This window comes from Tinamus guttatus, unplaced genomic scaffold (genome assembly GCF_059628265.1).
Source record: "Tinamus guttatus ecotype Peru unplaced genomic scaffold, ASM5962826v1 Tinamus_guttatus_pri_ptg000211l, whole genome shotgun sequence".
In the NCBI taxonomy this organism is placed as follows: Eukaryota; Metazoa; Chordata; class Aves; order Tinamiformes; family Tinamidae; genus Tinamus; species Tinamus guttatus.
Window position 1 is genome coordinate 2,937,292 of NW_028288745.1, and position 25,756 is coordinate 2,963,047.

A 25,756-nucleotide genomic window follows, 5' to 3' on the forward strand; every position below is an offset into this window, starting at 1 on the left:
TGGATAGTGCTTAAGAGGAGGTCAGAAGTATACCTTTTATCTACCAAGATGACTGGGAGACAGAAATAATTATGCCTCTCTTACCAAAAAAAAAAAAAAAAAAGGTGAAAACATTGTTTTAATATTTGAGTTAATTGTTTCAATTTTCCAGAATCCCTTCTGTAGTTACTAAGCCTGCTGCTTTACTGGAAAATAGAAAAAAAACAGAAAAATAATATTAATTTTCATGAACTCTCTATGAGAAAAAAAAGATGTAAAATGGAGCGTATGAACAATGCAGGCTTGGAGTACATGTCTGTTACAAAATGAGCAATGACTGAAGTAAATGCCCATGTGATGTGAATGTGAGTCTACAGGGATAATATGAGAAGGTGAGAAAAAGGAGAGCAGTGCCACTGCAGCATGCAGGGTGGCGTACAGACAAAACGCGTTAGCCTGAGTGCTAAACGTGTTAGGTGAATCCAGAGCGCAGCTGATCCATGTTCTGCAGAGTGTTACCCTGTTTAATGTCATCTGGGCTCCCTTTTCTGCTTATTTTTGCCATGCACATTAAGTATTCAACTGCTTTTCACTGATGCATGCAGTAACACAGGGCCTTGTGAGGAGCCCTCTTCTCTTTTCCTGCTAAGATGTATTAGATAACCTTATTGTCGTTGCACCCTAACGTTATGACACATTAAATATGTTTCTTGTGATATTCATTTAAAATTGTTAGTTAAGTCCTGTGCTTAGAATAGAGGCTAACAGAAAATAGCAAAGGATACAAGGGGGCTGTTCTGCTTTGGGGAAAACAAAAAAGCAAAAAAAGTAAAAATGGCACTGTGACATTTTCAATGACTTCCAGAGCAGAACTGCTCATTTTACAAATGTAAAGATGTTTCTTCTTACTCCACATTTGACCTGGCACAGGAATAAAGCTGACTTCTTTGTGGCTCATACAATCCACTGCTAAGGTTCTGCCATGATGTGTGATCCCCAATTATGTGAATGACATGAAAACAATAAATTCCAGGCTTTCTCCCACTTGGTTGTGCTGACTCTGCTTGGCTAATAAAAATAGCAAAAACTTATTTCACTGAAAGAAATAAGATTATTTCAATAAACTATCATCAGACTGTAAGAAGTTCATCTATGCTGAATAGTGCTTTTCCCTCCCCGTAGTTCCATGGACATAATGAGAGTTTTCTCATAGGAAGGTGCTACTGAGTATAAAACCAGAAGTGCTGAAGAACGCCCTTTTATGCAAACTGTCTCAAGTTTATGTTAGTCTTTCTCAATAGGCTGGAGAGCCCAGGAGAAGAAAAAAAAGTCCTAGATGACCCCATCATGCTTGGCCTGGCTGCGCCTGCTCCCCGAATCACAGGCAGCCTGGGGACAGGAAAACCTGGAGCTGAGCTGTTCTCATAAAGTACTGACATGCTTCAACCATGAAGGTTGCTTCAACCATGAAGTCACTGACAGGACTAGAGGAAATGGCCGGAAACTGAAACACCAAAAATTCCATAGGAACTTAAGGAAAAATTTCTTAACAGTGAGGGTGCCAGAGCACTGGAACAGGCTGCCCAGAGAGGTTGTGGAGTCTCCTTCTCTGGAGATCTTCCAAACCCGCTTGGACGCAGTCCTGTGCCACGTGCTCTAGGTGACCCTGCGTGTGCAGGGGGGTTGGACTAGATGATCTCTAGAGGTCCCTTCCAACCTTAAGCATTCTATGATTCTATGATTCTATGATTCTATGAACCATACACATCAGGAAAGAGTGGAAAAAACAGGATGGGAGCAAACCTCCACTGAACTATCACAGAGAGAAGTCCTTTCACCAGATCCTCTCCCTTACAAATGTGTAAATTTCTTTGGGAATTTTGCATTTTTCTTTGCATTTGAAGAAACAAAACATTAGCACTTCTCTTGCACCACACCTCTTAATGTTGGAAATGTTCTCCCTTGGAGAGAAAATATCCTAAAATTCTGCACAATTGTTTCATAATCTCAAGACATAAATTCATATGAATCCTGGTATAGAACTTGTGCAGCATGAAAACTGACCATCTGGAATATATTTATCATTAAGTAGCTCTATATCTCTTGAAAAAAAAAAAAAAAAAACTTTTTATCTCTGTGCCTATTAGCAAAACAGCCATATAGAAGAGCAAGACAGAAACAGAGAGCAAAGTCAAGGTAAGACAGGGAAAAATGATGCAGTTATGTAGCTGGTGTCCACATCTTTCAGCCAAAATGATAATTATCCATTAATAGCCTCATAAGTAGGAATATGTAAATAGCTGGAGAATGCATTATTCATGAGCCACCAGGCATTAATTATTGTAATGAAGTATCATTTGCTACATTCATATTACTAACCCTTGCAGTTAATGAATACATTAGCTAATCACTGCAGAGTGGGTTCAATCAAAATTCTAACCGTCTGCGCTGTGGAAGCCTGGGAGAGTTTTATGGAATTTAGATTCAATATTGAACATATTTTACATGCTTATCAGTGTATTTTTAATAACACTAAATGTGAATTGTCACCTCCAGTGCAAGATGCTTGTCCGTGCACCCAGGAGGACGAAGCGGTACCAGCTGGAAGAGGCTTTGCAACCACACTGGTGCAGAGCAGTAGCTCCCTTAAAGCAGAACTTCAGTACATGTCTCTTGGTATCAGTATTCAGAATTGTGAGTCATACTTCCAAAAATCATGAGCTTGTTTGTTCGCTTTTTAAAATTTGTCTCATATCCTTCTAATTCTGAGCATACTGAGTTCACAGTTCTCTAAGCTGTTCTCAACACCCAATATTATATGATCCTGGGGTTCTTTCTGTTTTTAATTTCTACTGAGGTTCTCACAAAATCATTTGCCTTTAGGAGCTGGTTTTCTAAATAAAGAACAAATACAAAAATAATGCAATGAAATTACAGAAAGCAGCAACTCTAGAGATTTATGGAAGTCTTACTGTTGTACCTTCATTTTCAACCCGAGTGAAGGCCTTTGAACTCCTTAAGTCTTTAAAAAACCTCTTTGAGATCAGATGTATATACATTCACTTCCTACCATAGCTGTATACTTTTAAATGATCTGCAACTGCATTTCTCTTAAGAGATGTAGTCAACAAATGTATTTTAATTAATCTGACTTCTGTTTCTTCATTTTTTAAACCAGAAACACCAAGTCAATTCCTTCCTGGCATGTTGCAGACCTGTGCATGGGACAGTTGCAGCCTGTGGACTCGGGTAGCTCAGTGGAACCAGATGACCTGACAAAATGGTAACAGAGACCTCCTAGCCCTCAACAGCTTTGTAAGCATTGACAGTAAGGAAGGAAGAACAAACTGGGAAGAGTAAACCACAGCAAAAATCCCTGATTTTGAATCACAGATTTGGGGACTTGTTTATTTAGTTGACTATGTAAGTCACCAAAAACTACCTGAGATGGGTAATTAATGCTGATAGAGTAACACAATATTGCAGCTAAAACGGTTCCAAGTGACTGAATTGGAACCACTTGCAGCTTGTCTGGATCAGTGGGCCTGGCCCTGCACTGCAGAATAAATAAGGACGATACAGCATCAGTTTTGGAGTGGTGTAATGATAAAGCACAAGCATTCAGAGGTCATGGCATATGCAAAGCAAATGAATGTAGTCATTAGCAGAAAATGAGAAGCAGACATAGAGACAAAGGCAGAATGTTTATTTTGTGTATAAAGATAGGAAAGTTATGTACACATGCACAACGTCGTTGAGAATACAGATGTACAAAGAAGGGAACAGCATTTCTGGAGGCAGGAGATGCTTATAATGGCAAGGCATTAGAGGAGGGAAAGAACTCAGTTACTGCAAGAGAAACTAGTTTTTGTGGTGTGTATTCTGAAAAAGAAAGCCTGAACGGTGCACTGCCATGAATGTATTCTAGATTAATGACATATATACCTTCAAATCTCTATAAAACTTGTATTTCATATTGTCCATACATTCTTATATCAAGTTTCTAAAATTGAAAGGAAGTAATTTTGGAAATTCTATACACATATATTCTTTGGGTTTTGTTTTTTCATATAGCTACAGCATGCAAAACACTGTTATCACATGTATTGCTTCCTAGTTTTCTTCAACATTAATATCAGAATAAATTTTTTGTTTATTGTGGTATGTCAGTCATAGATATACTTCTGTTGTCTATCTATATTCTATAAAATACTTAAAATGTTTAACTTAGCTGAGAGTTGAGCCAAAATTAGAAGGAAAAAAAATTTGATTTTGAAAAGTTTTGAGTTGAACAGGTGTGGCTAAAAAGTATCAGCTTTTGCACTAGAATTTTCAAAATTTGTTATTTTTTGGCTTTTAGTTAGCATTCTAAGGACTACTACTGTGTTGATACCAGACTGATATGAATGTGGGATTGCCACTCATTCAGGTGGGTATCAGGTGGGTGTCCATAAAAGTGTACTCAGGATGTTGCCAATTAATCCAAGCCATTATCTGATTAGCTAAAATTATCACAGGTAGTTTCACAAATGCAAGACCAAAATACCCTCCAAAATAGTATGTGATACAAGGATAGTGATAGTGGGAATAGTATGTGATAAAAGGATAGTGATATCTGTAACATTTCATGGTAAAATCAGCCTCCCTAAAGCCAATGGCTCTTTGCCACTCATTGCTGGTCTTGAATACTACCATCAGAATATCTTACTGTTCTCTTTAATATGTTTGTGCCTTCCCAGTTCCAATGGTGCATGCTGGCAGTGTTTATGTGTCAAAATGTTCTGGTGGAGATTAGATGAAATATATATTTTTTAAGATCTTCTAGCATTTGTTCCAAAATTAAGTGAAAGAACTAAAACAGATCCAAAGCGATAAATGGAATAAGTAAGGACCTAGTCCTGAACATTTTCCGTACAGTTTTCGTCGTGCACTTTGTTATATTATGTTAAAAGCAACATGCTGTTACCTAAAAAATTTGCTCCCATGGTTAAAGCCAGAGCTGAAGAATGATTATATAAAATTAAGTATTTCACGTATGTTCAAAAAATAAAAAATGATTTTTAACTCTGATATTTGTATTGCTTTTCTAAGCTCTTTGGTCAAGGCATCTTCTGTTGTTTCAATGGCTTTAAAATACAGCATTTTAAAGACTGCTAATAATCTTCCTGTTCACCCCACTCGACTGCTGGATCATCATCCATTCGTAGAATAAGGTAAGAGAGAAGCTGAAAGAGATTCTGCCACAACAGTAGAGAGACAAAAAAGGAGAGGTCGCTTACATCTATCTCACAGCGGTCTCCAGCATAGTTTACATCGCAGAGGCAGTGGAATCTGTTGAGTAGATTCTGGCAGAGGCCCCCATTCAGACATGGGTCGGAGCTGCATTCATCAATGTCCTTTTCACACCTAGGGAAAAGATTCCAAGGAGTGAGCATCTGAAACTGCAAATAAAATGCATAAAACAGGCATATTTTAGTTGTGGGGAGAATGTTATATTTGAATTCTGCAGTATATTTGCACACGTGCTTATGATTTTATTAACTACCTTATCAGCCACACTTAAATCTTGAACTTCCTGTGTTACTTCCAAACACAGCTACTTAAGGGGAAGTTTTATTTCTATAAAGCATTTCATGCTAAATGGTGCTTAGTGATGTAGAATGAAACTCTGTGTATGATTTAGAGGCAGATCCAGGGCAAGTACTGCTGAAAACCTGCTTATCCATTTTGATTATTACTGGGACCTGAGGACACTTTTTCCTTCTCAGTAACTTGGTTCTAAGTCAAGCAAATATGTGTAATTCACAGCTGAGTGCCACTGGGAATGCTCACCTTTTTTTCCTCATTTAGGAATGACAAAAGATACCCAGCAGAATCTGCCGTCGGGTCTATGTGAGGAGAATAGAATGTTTAATAATGTCAGGTGCAGAATAGTATTTTATAAGTTTAAAAAGATATCATTAAATGCTTTTGAGTTAATTTTTATGAGAAAGGAAAGTTGAGATTTCACAGTTTCAAGAAAAACAATTTAAGAATGTGTGAGATTGCTTGAAAGATGAAGTAATGATTTAGTAATTTTCTGCAATAAAATTTCCCCATAATTTTTGTACCCCCTTTTCTTTTTAAATTATGCTATTGGTTAATGTCCTTTTTGTCAAATAATTAGATCTGATTTGCTTTTAAAAAAGAATGTGAAAAATTCCATTAGAAGTGCTTTGCTTGAGAGTTTGGTTTGGATTTTCTTATTAACTGATATATTTGAATTCTAGAAAAAGAAGTCTCATACGTGTGGGGAGAAACTCTCATTTTATTTTCTGGGTTGTACAAACCCAGAACAGTTTACAGTTTGGCAGCCTGGAGGAAAAGAGGATAAATAGTCAAGTTTGTGCAATAGAGAAGAATGCCTCACTGTGATGGGTAAGTTGAAGTGCAATATGCGTGGTACAAAACTGCTGTTTAATATGAGAATCATGGGATCTATAAAATAGAGATGATTGCCAGCCAGGGGGCTGGATGCAAGGACGACTCATTCCCAAAGCTGTAGTTAACAAGTTGCCTGGCAGTGGAAGGAAAAAGGAAAAAGTACTTTTCTCCTATGTTGAAACCCAAAGAAAAATCATGCCAAAGAACTGCTTGAGACTATGCCTTTTTTATTATTTGGTTAACCTGTTTTGAATATTGTGAGTTGGCATGAGGACTTTCTGGCTGAGTTAAAGAGTACAACCCAGGCATTTCTGCCAACTACAGTGTGCATTGACTGGGTGGAAATTTTCATTTCATCTATCATTTGCAGCTTACTGTACTGGTTTCATAAAATCAGTGGGCTAATAAGTTTCTGAGAGCATGAAAATCTTTTGTTAAAACTTGCTTTGTTTTTGTCAGCACCAGCACAGCTTAGTCCTGCTGAACTTTTGGATATTATACTCTTATGTGATATTAATTGCACTTAAGGCAAAAGTCTTCCCATATTTCCACAGCACCTAATACACTGAGGCCATCAAGCCTCCCTACTCAGGAGTTGTTTATAGAAAATTAATAAATATTAAGTGTCAATTATGATACTATCATGCAAGATATAAATTTATGAGGAAGGATGACGGACTCTCTCTACTAAAATATAACATGTAAAAAGTATTTCTAAATTTGTTTGTTAAATAATAATTCCATTTTCATATTTGGGCATTCAGTAAGAAAAGTAATAAGCTACAACACCACTGGGTGTTTCATACAGTGCCATCCTTGTATGGATTATGTCCATGCATAAAATGATAAATTTCTACCTTGCCATATATAAAAATAGCGTAGAATCCAAAAAATAGGTGTGTATGCTGTTTAAGAAAAATATCTTACACTGGAGTTAGTGGTGTTATAATGGGATGACTTTTTCTGCATTAATCAGTGATTTTTGTCAGAGTAAAAAGCGATACTTTTGGACTTCCAAGCTCACTTAAGCAAGGAACTTAAAAATTGCTTTGTGTCTGTTATGCAGGACATGATACCCTTGCTGATGTTCCTTTCAGACAATCCCAGAGCTGCTTTTCCAGGCAGACAGCGGTGCTCTACAAGGATGTGCTGGGCAGAGCAGCTCACCGTTCTCCGGTGAATCCGGGCAGGCACACGCATCTCAACTCCCCGCCGAGATCGGTGCAGTTGCCGAAATTGTAACACGTCAGATTTCGCTCTTTGTTCCCACAAACTGTGTATGGTAATCTTCTGTATCTGGATAAACAGCAAGGCACAGCAGTGGTTAGTAACATTTTTCTTGTTCATTTCTGAAAGTCTCATGCTCTCTCAGCTTTTCATTTAACACTGGTCCATTATTTTAGTGGTAAATATTTAACCTTTCTACCTTGCAAAATTAGAGTGGGCATCTAGACTGGGAATACAGCGAGCAGTGCTCCTGCTGCCAAGCACTGCCCATGCAGGCAGTGAGAGCATCACGTTTTGCCTGTAAATGAATGCACAGTTTCAGAAGCTGCCCGGGGATGCAGCACGTACCTCATGTCTCTCCTTGGTTCCCCCTGGGAGGGAAGCCCTACACCAGGGTGCATCTGGACAACCTATACAGCATTGGATACGTGCTTGCATGCTGGCTGCCTAATGAAGGAAAGGCAGCAAATGAAGAGGAAGAGCACTGGAGACATTCACTGGTGTGTTGCCCCAAAGAGAGAAAGCAGGAGATGAAGTTTAAGACCCAGAGAGAGAACCTGAATTGATATGTTTTGTTTAATTTATTTAATTTGTTGAATTTGGTTTTGCTTTTCCAAGCATTTACTGGTGATTTAATGATTCATTTCTGAGCAAAACCCACGGGGGACAACCCTGAGGCTAGATTAGTGGTCATAGATCAGTAAGATGCATGGACAGCTCAAGAGCTCAAAAGAGAGAATTAGAGTGCAAGCTAGACCATGTTGATCTCATCATATAAGGTATTGTCAAACCACAGGATGTCCTGACTACTGTCAACGCTCAGCAAAAATCAACAAATGACAACAGCTGAACTTCAACAATAAATATCCAATTCAACAGTAATATATCCCATATGTCCTCCCAAAGCTCTGCTAACAGCCTGTTTTGTTGTTCCCAAAGTGGCTCCTCTTTCTACTCCTCTCCTTCAAGATGAGGTTGTTGAAAAAGGATCTGTTGGAAAGGCAGTGTTCACAAGGTATTTGAGTGGTTGCTGTCTGCAAGAATAGCCTATGCAGCAAAGACAAGATTTTCTGCTTGCACCCTGTAGGATGCAGTAGGCTGGGTTGGCTGGAGTCTTTTGGAAAAAGGGGTAGGATTTTGGTTTCTCTGAGAGCAATAGGACATGCTCCAAAAGGAGAAGTTTATGGAGTGCAGAGAAGGGCAGGCAATGGACAGAGAAAGAAGGAAAGAGCTGAAGCCTTAGTAGTCGAGTCCCTGAGAAGAACAGGAAGCAGCCATATGAGGATGCCTCAGAGGTGATGGGTGGACTGGGTGGTGTCTGCAACCTCTAGGAACTGCTGAGCTGGGAGAGCAAGCCTGAAGGAAGAGACTTACCTAGGAAGGATGTTGCGAGTAGGGGAAATACTTCTTTACAGACTCTCTTGCTATGTATTGCTATTTTATCTTACCAATCAAGTCTGAATTTCTCTTCTAGAGTATATTCTAACAAAATCTAGCTTTAGAGATTCAAGACCTTTATAAAGATCCAGCAGGTCTACCTCAGGACTTTGGCTGACTTGTAGTCGAGTCACTGTAGAGCTTGTATGAACCAGGCTGACAGAAGAGTTTTGCGTGTCCCCACTGTCTTCTTGCATTGACTCATCGGTCTCTTTCTGGGCTAGTCACTCTCTGTTGTCTCTGCTCATATCTAATAGGTTTTCGTACTACGAATGCTTTATAAATTATTTCTACAGCCATAATTAATGTATGAATAGTTGCATACTTGTAATTTGGGGGGCAGAGAAAACAGCAAAACAATAGATAGCTGAGGTGGTCTCATGACAGGTTTCACCATAAATTTCCACAGTTGTTTAGAAAATGAACATAATGTGTGTTTGGCAGTGTGTTGCGTGTTTTTACTTCAGTCATCACTGTCTACAACTATTCCCATTTCAAGAAAATCTATATACAGGCCTGTAGTGCCCAGTTAAAATGGAGGTATCAATGGTGTGTTAATCTCTCAGAAGCGACCTGACAGAAACATAAGGACCTGCCTTGTTTGTAGTACCTGCAGTGTTTTCCAGTGAAGTTACCAGCACACAGGCAAGAATATCCATTAATCCCATCTATGCAAGTGGCCCCATTTGCACACTGGTGGCCATGGCAGTTGTCTATGTCCTCTTCGCAGTTTACCCCTGTGTAACCAGGTTCACAGCTGCACTCGTAGGAGGTGATCCTGTCAGTGCAGTTCCCATGAACACAGGGGTTTGAAAAGCACTCATCAATGTTGGTTTCACAGTGCATGCCAGTCCATCCTTGGGGACATATGCAACGGTAGGAAGTATACAAGTCTTCACATATGCCGTCATGCATACAGGGCCCTGAGCTGCAGGCATCCAACTGCAAGCAGCCAGTAACAGCAGGGTTTGCAGATATTTTGAGAAATTGTTCCTCTTGAGGCTTTTTAGTGTGAACATCAGCATTTTCAAAGTATGAAAGATAAATGCCACTGATTTCTATGGTGCTCATACATCCTCGCAGGCCGTCCAGATTGTCAAAAGCCTTGTCCACCACATAAATGTCTATCTCTTCTCTTAAAAAGTTGAGGTTTCCAGTGGCAGTTGTACTGGTTGCAGTGTCTCTCTTATTATCTATATCCATGTGCCATCGAGAGGCCTGGGACTGGGGTTCTGCCATAGAGACTGTCACTTGGTGCCACTTCCCATCACTCACACCTTGTGAGCTAGCAAGGGTCAACTTATAAAAGCTGTTGCCGCTTTGCAATTGGAAGAGTAACTTGGAGTTCTGAATGCTAACGGTGACAGACTCGGGCTCCTTCTCCGCGTACAGCAGTATCACGTCAGTATCCCTAGTTCGAAAGCCAAACACGATACTCGTGAGATCTCTGCTGATTTTTCCATTGCTTCTGTAAAATATAGCACTGCTTCGGCCACTAAACACTGCATTAGCAAGACCTGTGCAAAGATAATAATTGAGAAACCAGGCCAACTTTAAACCAATACATGTAGAGCAATATTTCTTCAGTGCCCCATGTTCCCTGTCCTTTTCTTTATGCTGAAAACATTCAAATTCTAACCCTGTTCCACTTACTTTCCTACTTTTCGTGGCTCTAAAAATTACAGACCAGGACCAGTACCAAATATGCTGAAGCCAACAGAGCTGTGCTGCTTTGCATTATCTGAAGTTGTAACTCTATATTCCTTTCTAAACTGAAGGGGGGACAGTGACGTAGAGTATGTCCTTACTACATTTTTGCAAATCAGAAGCATCTCTACTGAAGTCAATGACTTCATGCAAGTATGTAATTGCAGGGAAGTCCTGAACCTCCCACCTCATCATGATGAGAGCCTATCATGAACACTTAGCAAAGAAACAGTAAAATACCAAGTCTATCAAAGACCATTGGTTCTATACTGACTTATCTGAATGCCTGATGAGGATTGATGGCTTTCTAAAGATTTCTGGCTATAGCCTAATCTGACTGATGTAACTGTACAGACAAACGTTATTGTAAATGGTATTCTGGCAAGATATTAAATGAATATATTAATTAAATCACCATATTAAGAACCACAAAGACTTTTTAACTATGAGTTATTTATTCTCAATGTAATACTTACCTACATTAGCAGTTCTTGTATTCAAGTTTCTAAACTAGGAAGAAATAGATATGATTTGTCTGTTCTTCTCTGCTTCATTACTGTTACCTCTTTCTCTCCTTTATCCAGATTCGCCCATTCCAAGATTTATGAGAATTATTGATGGAGGGGAGAACAGGAAGGAATGTCTTATATCCATACTTCAGACTAATTTGGTTTGCAAGACCTTAGCATTAAGATAAAGTGGGTTTCTGCACTATCTCTGGGCATCATGAGTTATTACATTGCCCAGCTGGAGTTCATGCTTTCCAAAAAGGGCTTGCTAATTATAACTATGTAGGTAGAACTATACCCAGACCTCCTGGAAAACAGCTCCTTTTCTGGCTTAGCTTAAACCAGTTTCCAGCATATAACACACCAAGCTGGTAAAGAGCTTGCTGGCCAGTATAGCTCCTTCTGACCATGCTCTGTTGGACATATGTTGTTGTCATCATTCACCCACACTCCTGCTCTGCCCACGCATGCCTCAATATGTTGGCAAAACGTACAAATATAGACCTGGAATTAGACTTTAATGGTCCACAAGGCGAGCTCTTACATTTCATTATATGTGGTGAGCAGAGCCTAACACCTGGAGCTCAGCTCAGGTTACTGCCAGGACAAATGGTACAGTAACTGCTAAAAGTAATCTGATTTAGCCCAAATGGCCAGGGGCTAGGGAAATCAGGGGGAAGTTTATCTACAGAGAAGTCTATATTGTGGCTCTGAAAAATGAGTTAAAAGTTGAGCTCTGTAGGCCTGCTAACATTGTAAATGGTCTTGATTTTATTAAAAGGAAGCAGTTCAAATACTTTTCTCTGTATGATAGTTTATGTTCTTTACTATGAAATAGTAAAATTTATAAGAGAATATATTTTGATGTTAACATTTAAAGACATGCCGATTAGAAAAAGTTAGTCTTAGTTATAAAATTTAAGAAGCGCTGCAGTACTCATTCTAACAATGTCAGCAAAGAAAGCACCATGTAGGTCTGCCTGCGGATTGCCTATGCTAGAAAGCTTTTGTTGACCATTTTTCTCATTCCTAACAGTCAGCTATTCTAACAGCTTCCGTCAGACTTCTTGTGACTTCTTCACAGCACCATTAGGGCTTTCTTTGATAGCAAAAAAAAAAAAAAAAAAAAAAAAAAAAAAAACAAAAAAACAAAAAAACCCACCCCTCAAAAATCCTTAAATCCTTACTTGCTTTATAAATTCCACTTCAGTTCAGGGAGGGATAAAGAAGAAAGAAAGAGAAGGAAAGGGATATGCAGGATGGCTATTCTTAAGATAGCTAATGGCCATCAAATTTCAAACTAATACTGTTTGGTGTGCAGGTGCTTTTTATGAAGATACCAGTTTAATAACTGTACTGCCTAAGGCTTCCTGAAAATACGTTTAACATTTAGGAAAATGGAATGATGCAGTGTAGCTTGCCTTTTCAGAAGGAGGGCGAACACATTAGGCTTAATCCAAGACTGAATTTCCTCTTATCCTTTGCAGTGGAATTATGTGGGGGTACAGTGGCACTCTGGGAGGGTCGTGATCTACTGCACAACCTTGAAAAGTTGTACTGAGTAAATCAAGGGTAAAGGTCCTGTAAACTTCAGTGTGCGAGTCAGGGCGTCTGGCTGAAAATTTATTTTCTGCCTTTAATAGGGTATGTTATTTCCATTAATATTATTTACAGTGCTAATGTTCATTATTATAATATAGAAATAGGATCCGATAGAGCTTTAAAATCTTGCCCAAAGGTGACAGGAATAACTGGAATGTACCTACATTCAAATCCATGGCGCACCGGCTGGCATCGTGCTTCGTGAGGACAGGGCCCGAGCTCACACCACTTAACTTCCTCGCACGCTTTCCCTGCCGTGTTAGGGGGGCATGTGCAGGTGAAGTCATCCCAGATGGAATAGCATATGCCACCATTGTGGCAAGGGTTGGACTACAAGGAAAGAGAACACACGAGCTAAGTACAAGTAAATGTTGGTGGAGTCCCACCATGAACATGTGGGACTGCTTGGCAAAAATGATAAAGTGCTAGCACTAAGGCTGCCTAGGATGTTTACTTACTGCTGAGCAGTACCCTTACAGTATTTTCTTTTTCCTTTACATCAATATATATTTTTTGATACTCATCTTTTGTAGCACAATTTAACAAAATCTGCTCTTTTTAGCATTTTTGTGTATTGTCTTAAGATGTCATTATCATCATATATTTTATGGAGAAAAACAAAAAAAAGAATCCCCCAAACTCTGTAAGTCCCCAGTACAAACGTGTGAAAATGCTCTGAAAAATTGATTTCTTACCTTACAGAGGTTATCACCAGCGCAGCCTTCGGTGACATTGATCAGAGTTCGGTTCATAAGAGAATCCAGTGGATGGGCGACAGGGAAGAATTCCAGAGGTTGGTTATTCAGTCTTACATCTTGGATACAGCCCTTGAAATTTGTATCAGATTCTCCAATATCTGGTAGGCCTCCAATATAAAGAATATCTTTACTTTGGATGGTTAGTACTGGAGTCGAAATAAAGCCTAGGTATTGGGAGGACTGGAATAATTCCATCTTATTTGGTTCTATTTTTAATGATATTAAGTAAAAGTTTCCGTCATTCACAGTGTGTTTCCCTAATAACTTCCTGGAGTTTGGAGCTAACACTGTGAGTTTCCCACCTTCCAAGTAGACTCTTATGTAGAGACAGGTACTGTTTCTCAAAGCCAGTAATAAGCCAGAAGATTTGCGTGTTCGGACAAACATGGATATATTCACATTTTCCTTCTGAGTGGCGTCAACAGAAAATGCAGCATATCCTGAGGAGTCTTCAGATCCAAACCGTCCTGGAATATACTCTTGGGGTGAGCAACGGGGCGGGGGAAGAAAGAAAAGGGAAAATTAAAATATTTAGAGCTAAGTGACAAGGGAGTCAATGCAGTGATCTAATAGCTACTTCTGGCATTAAATAGTTACTTCTGATAGTGAGATATGCTGGTATTTACAGATGAATAAAGATTTGATTCAGCTGAAAATAGCTTCCAAATTCCTGTTAGTGTCCATGGCTGTAGCATTAGACTGTAGTACCAGATGTTTTATTATTTGGCATATTTTTCCCCTTTATCATTCTCTATGTAATTCTGGGTTTTCAAATGGTTAAGCAAACCCAGATTTACACAGTTTCCTGGACTGCTCATCAGAAAGATAATTTTGAAAAGATACTAGCTGCTATGATCCTCTGATGATCATGGAAGCTAATATAATCCCAGCATGTTTTTTTGTGTTGTTTTCAATCATACGAATAGTCTAAAAAGTGCTCTGTAAAACCCTCTTGTGTTAAACCTCCAAACTCTGCACCCATCTTGTACTGCATAGGCACTATGTTTCTTCAACAGATTTTCTGTTTCTGGGACTCCACATGTGCTAATATATGTCAACTTTTGCCCACTTATGAATCCTGTGCATTCCTGTGTGTGCCCATAATGCTATCGCGTCATGGGGGAAAAATGATCCAGAATCCAGTAAGCCTTTTTGTTTTTATCAATTAAAATGATTAAACCAAAAACATCTGTGCCTCTCCCTTACTCTTTATTTTCAGTAATGATTTTCAGACTTGCAAGGATACAAAATATGTAGTCCAAACCATATTTTGTTCTGATGAATCATCTCATTAAGGCACAACAAAGTGTTTCTATTCTTGCATTTTCAGTTTTGTGATCTTGTCCTCAATATTGTAGACTTCCTGCCTAAACACTTTCAAGGACTATTTTTTCATATATCAGATTCATAGAAAGAATAGACTGAGTTTTAAAAAAAGAAACGCACACATAGCTAAACAGTTAGAGTTTCCTTTTGTGCAATGAAACTCCTGGAACGGGATCTCACAGTCAGGTTTCTACTCATAGCGCTACTTTTTTTTGTTTTCTTGTTTTTTTTTTAAGACTATGTAATCATTTAAATGAAAATAGGAGACTGATTCTGAAGCAATTTTATAAACGAAGTTTGAAATACTTTAATTCTATAAATAAGATTTCTTTATTGACCTGCTTGATTTATTGATGTGATCTGGTGCGTAGAAATAAATATTTACCGAAATGAGTATTTTGGACATGAAACCTCTTTGTTACACCTATTTTGTACTTCAGGCAAGTATTTTTCATATGGTTAAAAAGAACTTTTCTGCTTGGTTTACGATTATAGTTTTGCATTCCTAGAAGGAATTTGTCTTAAAAGTATTTTACATTTACAATTCCTTTTTAAATTTCTTTGCATATACTTATGTATATAAATCATCAATCTGGACTTGTTTTTGATGAGATGGCTAGCATCACCTTAGTCAATATTAACCTCTTGGGTCACAGCATCTGGATGTTGATCAAAATGAGTCAACATCTGTTTGTTATTTTGTGTATGTAGAGAAAATATTGCCTCTTTGTCAATTAAATATTTGGCAGCAACTTTTCTTCAGAAAGACACTAGCATTTCTTATGTTATCCTTTACCACAAGTCTCCCCCACTCTGTCTTTTAAGAAACCTGCCACAGTCTTTTAAATATGGCATATATCTAGAATCTATGTATCAAAATGGCATGGTGCCATGGGACCATGGCATGGAATATTGTCAGCAGGAAAAAAAAAAAAAGGCTTGCTTTCTAATCATTCTCAACAGCCCTAATGCCAGTATAAACCTCTCCTGGCCCTGACTGGTTTTAATTTCACATCATATAAGGAGGCAAACATATTTACCAGATGTTGTCCTATACTCCAAAGTTGCTCTCCAAACAGTCAGATAAATTACAGCTGAACTTCAAAGAAATCTGTTAAAATTACCTCTCAGACTTTGTCATTTTGCAATTAAAAAAAAAAAAAAGTATGTATTGATAACTATTAAGTATAGCATACAAAATGAAATTGTATTTAAACAGTTTGAAATGTACTTTGAGCTGCAGCTTTCTGCAGTTATCCATCCAATAAGCCCCTGGGGCCAGTCATTCAGTTGATGTAAATCAATGTAGCTTCACTGGCTTCACTGCAGCCATGCCAATTTACACCAGTTTAGAATCTGTCCATTCTAATTTGACCACGGTACTGCCATTGCACTTCGTTTTTTTCCAATCCACTTGGCAAATGTATATATAAATATATATATATATATATATATATATATCTTCCTCCTCAGACATTATGATTGAATGTGTGTAGATAATTAGTAATGGGGCAGGGAGGGAAGCAGGAGAGGACGGCACAACAAAACTGCCTGTTTGACATCCCAAGATTTTTGCTGAGGATGGACTGCAGAGTCCACCCCCAAAAGTGCTTCTTAAAAGTGCTGCATTTACAGCTCCACAGGGTAAAGCTCTGTTATGCACACACCAGATGTGGTGTGCAGGAACCTCATGTTGTCCTTCCACTTTGCCTCAGCCTGTGCTTGGAAAGATCATTTGCAGTAGGGAAAGTGCTACAGGCATCTTCAGCTTCCTAATTCCTGCTCGTCGCTGCCAGTGACGCTGTTGGCTGAGATGGGCTCTTGGACACACTTCACTCCAGCTGCCCAACCACTATCTGCTGACGGCAGCCTCTGTTAGTTCTTGTGCAGAGCTACTCTTGAAGCAGCTGTAGGGCGACTCCTGCATGAATGGGTCCTATTTCCAGTCTCTGATACCCGGCCTTCTCCTTAGCCTAATCAGATTAGGTTAATAGTATAAGCTAGGTTATTTAAAAAAAAAAAAAAGAAAAAAGAAAAGAAAAAGAAAAAAAAGGAATCTGCCTTTTTAAACTTGTGTTACTTTTGTTTGGCCTTCATTGCTTTAGATTACTTTCTTTGTAAAAGGCTGGAGAGCTTGAGGTTACAATTTTCAAAGAATGCTTTGAAAATAATACTTAAACTTGATTGCTTTCTAAATTTCTACTCTGAGTGCATAACCTCTAGTCAACTAAGTTTTCCAGAGTTTATGGAGTGCTAATGCTAAGAAGATTTAAAAACTGGATGAGCAGAATCCATCAGTTTATTCTGACTTTTCTGTCCAGCTGAAAAGTAGGCTTCCTTGAAAAGCAATGAGAAAATAATGAACACATGCTACTACTAACCTTCCGACTACCTAACCAGCTGACGATGACTTCCAGTGATCCTAAGGGTCATGCTGTTTCATCACTGAGGTTAACAGGATTGTTTATGATTCTGCTTTCAGCAACCACTTAATACACTAATGCCAACGGTATGAGCTTACCTGTGGAGCAGGTTGGCCCTGTGTATGGCCGGTAGCAATCACAATGATAACTCAGCCACAAGTTGATACAGCGTCCCCTATTCTGACAAGGATGGTTTTCACACCAATCCTTTCTAGTACATCCTGTCTTGACATTTAAAGATGATTCAGGTGAGACATTCTCTGGAGTAATAATATTCAAATCTATTTCAATGTCCTGAAGACAGCCTACAAATGAAGGGGCAGAATGCATATTATAGATGTTAAGTAGAGAGTTGCTGCTAATGTTCCCCACAGGTAAGCCGCCCAAAAATGTGCTCTGAAATGCAAGCATCACGTGATCATTATCTATCACAGCAGAAGTTTTATTGACACATGATTCTACACAAGAGCTGTCGTGTAAATTTAGAGTAACAGCTCTTGCCAAGGTTACCTCCACTGAGTGCCATTCTCCATCACTGACATTATGAGCAATACGCAAAAGAGCCTGTGGCTGGTTATTGACTTGAATGGATAAGTGTAAGTAGCCATTCCATAACTCCAGCTTCACAAATGTATCTTTCTCCCCTCGGTAAAATAGAAATGCTTCAGGTTGCACAGTCTGAAAACCCAGGTTTATTCTGTAGAAAGATTCCTCTTTATGGGACGTGGGATTCTTCAGCCAAAGGAAGCTGTTTCCATCAAAAGAAAATGTGGTTATGGTTTCACAGTGTATGCCAGTATATCCAGGTGAGCATATGCAGCTGAACCCGTGTTGGCCATTTTTTAAATGTGGGATACATATTCCGTTGTTTTCGCAATGCTGATCAGTACAGCCATGGAGAACTTCTGTACAGTTCCAGCCACCATAGTAAATCCCTTCTCTGTCCGTAGATGGGCAATGACAGGTATAATTCCCAGGAAAATTTTCACAGATTCCACCATTCTGGCAAGGGTTCATGTAACATTCATTGATGTCTTCGTCACAGTGAACACCTTAGGAATAAATAAAGAATTAGACATTCTAGATTGGATGAGAGAAGCTTAAGAATAGCCTGTGCTTTAATTATCTTTAATTAGAAGGGAATACCCTGGTAAAAAGGTGACTCATCCACAAGACTAACATATGTTAAATATGTGACACATTTACAAGCCAAGGTTTTCTTGAGCCAGGTATTACACAAACACTTCAGTGGTAATCACATTTTGGAGAAATGAACAAACCAAACAAAGTACACTTTTGAGATTGATAATGTGCAATGAAATAGAGATCAACATCATCACCCAAAGATGTGATCGAGTAATTGATTTTACCACAGAACAGGTGGGAAACTGGAACTGGAGAAGAATTTATTTGAGAAAAAATTATCACATATAAAAAATCAAGAATTGTTGTTTAATTCATATTCATAGTACAGTATATTGATAAGCTAGAGTATAGGCTGCCAGTCTTCTCTTTCTCACTGTCATTTGTGTTATCATCGTTGAATAGGATAAGAAATTGCCCGGTAGAGATTCCCGGTCCTGAATGAAACATTTTTGAGCAACAATCTTCAAGTGAGAGCCACAAGTCTACAGGTATCGTGTATCTATATCTATGTTATAGATCCAGTGGGGCAATCTAAAAAGCATGTTACCATTCCTGCAAAATACAGGTATGCGGAGCTTGTTATCTAAGAGTGAAATTCACAGAATGAGGAGGGAGCAGCACAAGATAACAGTAAGAAATCCAAGGGAGAAGAGCTTAACCTGTTGAAGTTTTAGGTTAAAGTTAAATGTTAGTAATGTCCACAATTAATGTATAGTTGCCATATGTTAGGTGCATATTCTGTTTGTTCACAAATGAACAACAGATCTTCCAAAATAATTTCTTACACTTCTTCCAAAAACAAGGCAGCAGTGATTTTTGTTCTACCAGCCATAATCTCATATAACTAAGAGAGTTCACTTTGAAAGTGGGGAAATGCGAGAATATATGTTTAAGCCAACATTTTGTGAATGCCAGCAGGGCCTAAATATTGGGCTCACAGGCCTACTTCCTCTTGTAAAACTCATCTGTATATCCCTCTGCACTGTTGCTCATCTATAAAGCAATGATTATAGTAACATCTCCCCCGAGCATTCGAACAAACATATATGAAATGGCTCAGGGAAGATCAGTTTATCTCCTTTGGAAGCCTGCAATAGATCCAAGTGTCCAAATTCAGTATTTCCACTTCCCTTCATTGTTATTCTAGAGAAGAATAAGAAATACTGATTTTAAAGGTAACTTCGAAGTAACTTCAGCATGTAGTAATTAATAAACATAATTTCATTTTTGCCTGCTTTTGCCTTTTTCTAATTGCCTTAAGTAGCTCTTTACTAGCTTACCATGCTAGGTGCCTGTAAATTATTTAATGAGGTGTGATGAGGTTCACAGGGTTGTAGCTAGGGACCAGGCACTACACCTATATTTATCTACAAATTCACATAGAGCTTTATTTTCATTGCAAAATATGGTCATTTCTCATGGAAAGTTGTGGAGTAGCATTCAGCCACAATGAACAGCTTCAAACAGAGATATATAAATGCAGTTATTCAGGCTAGTTCTTTGCCTGTCGACTTCATTCAATCACAATTGTAACCAGAGCCACATCAGAAAGCAGCAAGTTACAGGAGAGGCAAAAGGGACCTGAGAATTGGTTGAGATTTGTTTCAAGAGAAGAAACAGAGCCAAGTGGTCACAGGAAGCATATAAAAGGCCCTCTTAACAGTGGTCCTCCTCATTCATCATTCTCCAGTTCTGGTATACAGTTTCCACTTGAAACTTCAGATTATCAAATACAGCTAGTGCTATTGCTGTTGTCTGACAGTGGGGTTTTACACAGAAGTCTCTCTGCTTTCCAGCGAGGCTTATATTTATTCCAGCATGATATGTCTATGTATACCTTAATGTATAGTGGCACCTGGCAGAAATATGAATCATTGGGACTGACTTTCTTAAAATGATGTGCACTTTCCAAACCTTTACTGACTGGGGCACAGAACAATGTCTGCTTTACCCAGTTTATGCCAATCTCTGTGTTAGTGGCTTGTCCTGCTTTTTTTCATTCTGGAAGTGAATGGAATATATGAAAAGTGAAGTTGCAGTGAACTGTGTGCCACTTTCCCATCTTTAACATAGAAAACAATGGGTAGGTCTTATATATGACTCAGTTTTGTGTATCTGAAAAGGTGTGAGTGTCGTTCTTTTGTGGCAGAAATGAAAGTGAGTATAAAAATACATAAAGAAGCAGCAGGATCAGGTATGTACTTGCCCATGTCAAGAGCTATAGCACTTCAGAAGAGCCAGAATGAATTTGAAGAGTTTTAGATTGGAAGCTCCCATTAAACCTTTGGTAGAAAAAGTCAGCCAATGGCAAATGTATGAATGGCAAACTGTAGTTTCCTGCTCTGTACTTTGTCGCTCTATTGTCAGTGCTGTGAAGTTATTCTGTGCGTATTTGTTGGTTTACAACAGCACCTGTGAGGCATCTTCTTCACTTTGTATGTGGGGTCTGAGCCACACATGGCGTTAGTGACATCTCTCCAGAAGGGCTGAAGCAAATTTATGAGCTGAACCCAAGTGTGAGATAATGTTTACCGTCTGTGTTGTTCTCTACCTTGCTTCCCCTTTCATGAAACTGTAGTTATTTTTACAGAATAGCAATTGGAAACTCCTTAAGGCATGGATTTACTTTCTGCTGCACTTGGACAATATGCTATCATTTGCACACCACTTGGTGCTTAGGTGCAACATTGGTTACTAAATGCAAAGTCATAAAGGCTTCCATATCTCAATAGAAATGTTTGTTTTTTAAATAATATTAATGATATGTTGCAAGTAATGACTTTGAATATATAAATACACGCATGCATTTTATTTTGTAATGAGATTAACACAAACATAAATATAGGTCACACTAAAGGACAAGTAGTAAACCATTTTTTCATATCAGGGTTAAGCAAATTACTTATTCGTACTAGCAGTAGCTGATACTGCTTGTTATGTGCCAGCTGCTATGCAAGCAAAGACCACTGTCACTCAAGATAAAAGCACTCTAGATAAAAGGATTAGTCAATATTTATAGAACTGTATAAGTAATTCAAATAGCTCAGGTTGGAGAAGAAGTTACTATGTAAAAAAGAAAAAAAAAAAAGGGGGTTCTGAAAGCATGTAAGACATACCTAAAGTAAGTGCAAGTGTGAGAGGGAATATTAATTTTCTTTTATGTGGTTTATAGGCATTAGCTCAGCTAATAATATTTCTATTTTAACTAAAATCATTAAGTATTATTTTCTCTCCTGAATGTATTACACACCAAAATGTTCAGATAAAATAATCTGAATTTTTTTTTGCTCCATATTCAGTGATTATTTTTCCTCTTATGAAGTTTAATTTAAAACAAAGATGATAGGCTCCTTTGACGCTCTTTGTCAATACACTCACAGCTTTGTCTCCTTTTGTCACTTAGACATCATTATTTTAGGGTTACTATTCTCTAACCATTCTCTAACTCATAGTTAAAATATTGCTTTCAAATTTAGCAGCAGAAATGGAAGGACAAAAGCAATTATTCATGCATGATTCTGCTAAGTGCTGCTAATTTCCAGTTCCATTACACAGTAAAAAATAAATTACGCTTTTAATACGCACAATTGTTTAGAAATTTGTTTATAACCTTCCACACCTTCTTGACACCTTATAAATTTTATACAAGTACAAGCAAATAGTCTGGATAGATACTACATGCTCAATACTGTCTTAACTGCACATGATATTTTAAAAAAGAAAATCTTTTTTACCTTTAAACACTGTCATTAAAATGATGTAAGCTTGTATCCTAGTTGCAATCATCTTTTTTTCTGAAGTAAAAAGGATGGTTTGAAATTATGCAGCCCACAAAAGAAGTTTCAAAATAAAATTCAAAACCATGCTAGATACAAGAGCTCTTTTCCAGGATTAGCTTGCTCCACTTCTGTACCTGCTGATGTAGTCTGATGGTATATTTTGCTCAAGCCAGATCAAGAAGGCTTAACGTAAGACTCATTAGCCTGCTTACGCAGTAGATATGTATTCTGCTTGAACTCTTTTTCAGAACATTCTACCAAGTGTGCTCATACTAAACTTTCACTGAGTTTCCACTGTAAACCATCACTGTGTTTTCATAGAGACAGATTTTTAAGATCTCTTCAAAACTGACTAGACATTTTCTATGATTCCTTTTCCTATTACAAGAATGATTTTTTTTAAGGATCACCTTTTCCTTAATTTTCAAAAGGTTTATTCTTCATAGTTGTTGTCATTCAGAAAAACTATATCTCAATAGGCAGAAAGAAAACACAGAATGGCTCTCATTTCTATTTTGTCTTTTTAACTTTTATTGTACTGCTTACTGGAAATTTACTTTTGTAGATTTTTGAGTGTGATTGAGTGTGTATTTATTGAAATGTCCTTTCTTTTAGCTCGTGGACAGGAAGTTTTGGCTTATTTAATGAAATGAGAATAACTATAGATTTCAACAGACTGAGGTACTTTCTGTGACAATGCAAATGTGGGGCTTTTTTTTTCTTTCTTTTCATTAAATTTTAATTATATGATGAATTGTAGGTCAATATTTCTTTGTGTAACTAGTGAAATGCATGAGAGCAAAAGACTCTTTCCAGGGGCCGGTGTTCATACCACTCTGTTGGCATAGGGCAAACTCCCCACTCAGATCTTTGTTCTGTTAGTTTCCCATTTTGCATCCTGAGCAACAGTCTGTCTTGTTGTATTTCCTTCGCGTTACATGAATAACTTCATCAGTCACTGAAAGAGAAATCAACCCCATGGTCCAGCAGTCAGGGCTATGTGAAGTCTTACTCCAGTATATTTTTTTTCTTCTTGCTCAGGACAGTAGCTCCACCAAGAGCCAGAGCTGCTCCCTAGATGGTCTCACCCTATCAGGATTCGAATTCACACTTATGCAACGTGCAGCTGTTGGTATCCCGATGCTTTTCCAGCCTTTTTCCTCCCGATACAGGTGCAGAATGATTATTACTGTACTAAATGCAAATACTGTGGAATAAAGATGTCAGTCAGACTCTTTGAAAGGTAAGCAAGGTAGCTTTAAAAAAATAGCATTCATATTGATAAAATTTATATAAATTTACTTTCTCACTAGTATTTATCTGTTGTCTCATGGTAGAGCTTGAAGCTTAAAATGCATTTTTATTCTGAAAATAAAAATATGTCGGAGGTTCTCAGTTATCACTCCCTTTACAATAAGTTAATTACAGCTCACTGAAAAATGAGTCAACGCAGCGATCTTAGGGTCACCTTTTAGCTCCATTAGTACTAACAAACATATAGTAGAAGTGGCCTTGTCCTCTTGCTCACCACTACCTGAAGTTTTAACTCTGAAAATATAAAATGCGTGTAGAAGTTAACCTTGGCAAAATATAATTGTAGGATGACCTTTAGAATATCCTTTGCGGAGGAAGCAGAAAGTTTGCAAAAATACTTTCTGCACTCCTCTACAGCTTTTGGAAATGTCTCTTACAAAATGCTACCTCAGAAACAACTTTTCTTCAAGGCACTCATTAATCCTAAGGCCAGTGGAAAGGTCTGGCAGAGCATACACGCTTCAGGACTCCAGTTCTTAGCAGATGATCATGAAAATTGTAACTTTGTCACATCTGTGCTGATAATTGCAAAGAGATAATTACTCTTTGCTGGAAGGAGGAAAGGCGTGCTCATGAGCGCGCAAGCGCGAGGAAATAAATTGACCATCTTTATGTCATTGTAATTAAAACTCATGCTGCTGGGCATAAATCACTTGTCATGAAGGTCAGGAAGGAGGTTTTACTCTTATGTGTATCGGAGTAGAGCAAGTGAGAGGTATTTAAAAAGGATTTTTTTCTATTTGCTTTGAGCAAAGAACTGGCCTGTATTGGACACCGAACTTAATGTGACCAGTGATCTGATGGCGTATGGCAATTTTTGTTGGTGCCTTAGCTAGAAAAAACTCATATAAAATGAGGGACAGAATACAGAGCAGAGCTGGAGCTCTGGAAAGTTGGATTTTCTTTAAAATAGCAGAATTATAAGCATTTACTGACATTAGAATAGTTTGCACGTGATACCTTTCACATAGAAATCTGATTTTGTAAAGTTGTAAGATCTTGCTATTTATTGCTTTATTCCAGACAAATTCATTATTCCGCTATTTTTCCTCTTGCCATTTGAAATGTATATATTAAGTTAATATTGGTTAGGAAAGAAAATCAAATATAAATAGAGTTCAGCAACTTGGCTTAATCATTAAATATGTCACTCTTTCTGAGGAATATGGAATTCATAATGTGCTACATTCACTATGGTATGCTGTAACTCAATCTTTTTAAATTTTGCTGGCCTGAACCTTCATAGACTAGTTTGGATTATTTGGTGAAAAATGTATTTTTTTAAAAGCAGTAAAAAACACCCGCAAAACTCAATCCCTTAATCTCTGACATCATTAAAAGTTTTTTTAAGGGCAAAAGCACTTGGAAAATTTTTCCGCTTGTTTCACATGTTTTATCACACCTTAAAGAAGTTTTCATTTGAAAGAGAATCCATATATGTACGTACTGCAGGTGATTAGTTGTTTAGTGAGATCTGTGTGTGTTTATTTTATTTCATAAATATTGGAAACAGCCGACTGACTTAAGCATTAGGCTTCCGTGTAGATCAGCCAGCCTTTTCCATGAGGGCGCCTTCCCGAGCGTGAGTATTCCCTACGCAGGGCTCTGGGAATGGCACAGCCAGAGGTCAGCAACACAGAGGCTGGGAATGGCACGGGGCCGTGTCTGAGAAGGGCAGCATGGCAAAACTGTTGCTTGTAGCCTACACCTTCCACCCATATTTCGATTAACGCAGCCAGCCATGTGGATCCAATTGTAGGATTAAGGCCTGAATCTGGAGTAAAGAGAAACTCGGTGAAGAAATATGTCCCCTCATGGCACTCATTTTCTTTTCATTTCCCTACTCGTGGAGTCAGCTTTATATATAGGTAAAGAAACAGCTGCTGTTGTGGTTGACTGGTGGGGGTAAGAAAATCAAACTGTGTCAGCACAGTTTTCCCAGGTGACATCCTCCCCGAGGGGGCTCTCCGCCTGCACTCACGTACGTGTATGGAGCTATGGCCATAGGCTACATGGGCTAAGGTAGGAAGCGTCAATGAGAGGAAGGGTGGGATGAAGAAGGATGACAAGTTAAAAGAAGGAAGACTGATTAAAGTGGAGAAAGATGATTTATCAAGGTGGGAAAG

General features: G+C 38.3%; 1 protein-coding gene across 1 annotated transcript in view; it reads right to left on the reverse strand.

Moving 5' to 3' along the window:
* The window catches only part of CRB1 (crumbs cell polarity complex component 1), an 86,744-nt gene that overhangs the window by 12,664 nt on the left and 48,324 nt on the right, over window positions 1-25,756 (reverse strand). The window contains exons 6-11 of the mRNA XM_088524377.1: window positions 17,490-18,443; window positions 13,580-14,121; window positions 13,049-13,214; window positions 9,677-10,583; window positions 7,570-7,698; window positions 5,259-5,385 (exon numbers count right to left, since the gene is read on the reverse strand). Coding sequence (XP_088380503.1) covers window positions 5,259-5,385; window positions 7,570-7,698; window positions 9,677-10,583; window positions 13,049-13,214; window positions 13,580-14,121; window positions 17,490-18,443 — 2,825 coding nt within the window. The remainder of the gene's footprint in view (window positions 1-5,258; window positions 5,386-7,569; window positions 7,699-9,676; window positions 10,584-13,048; window positions 13,215-13,579; window positions 14,122-17,489; window positions 18,444-25,756) is intronic.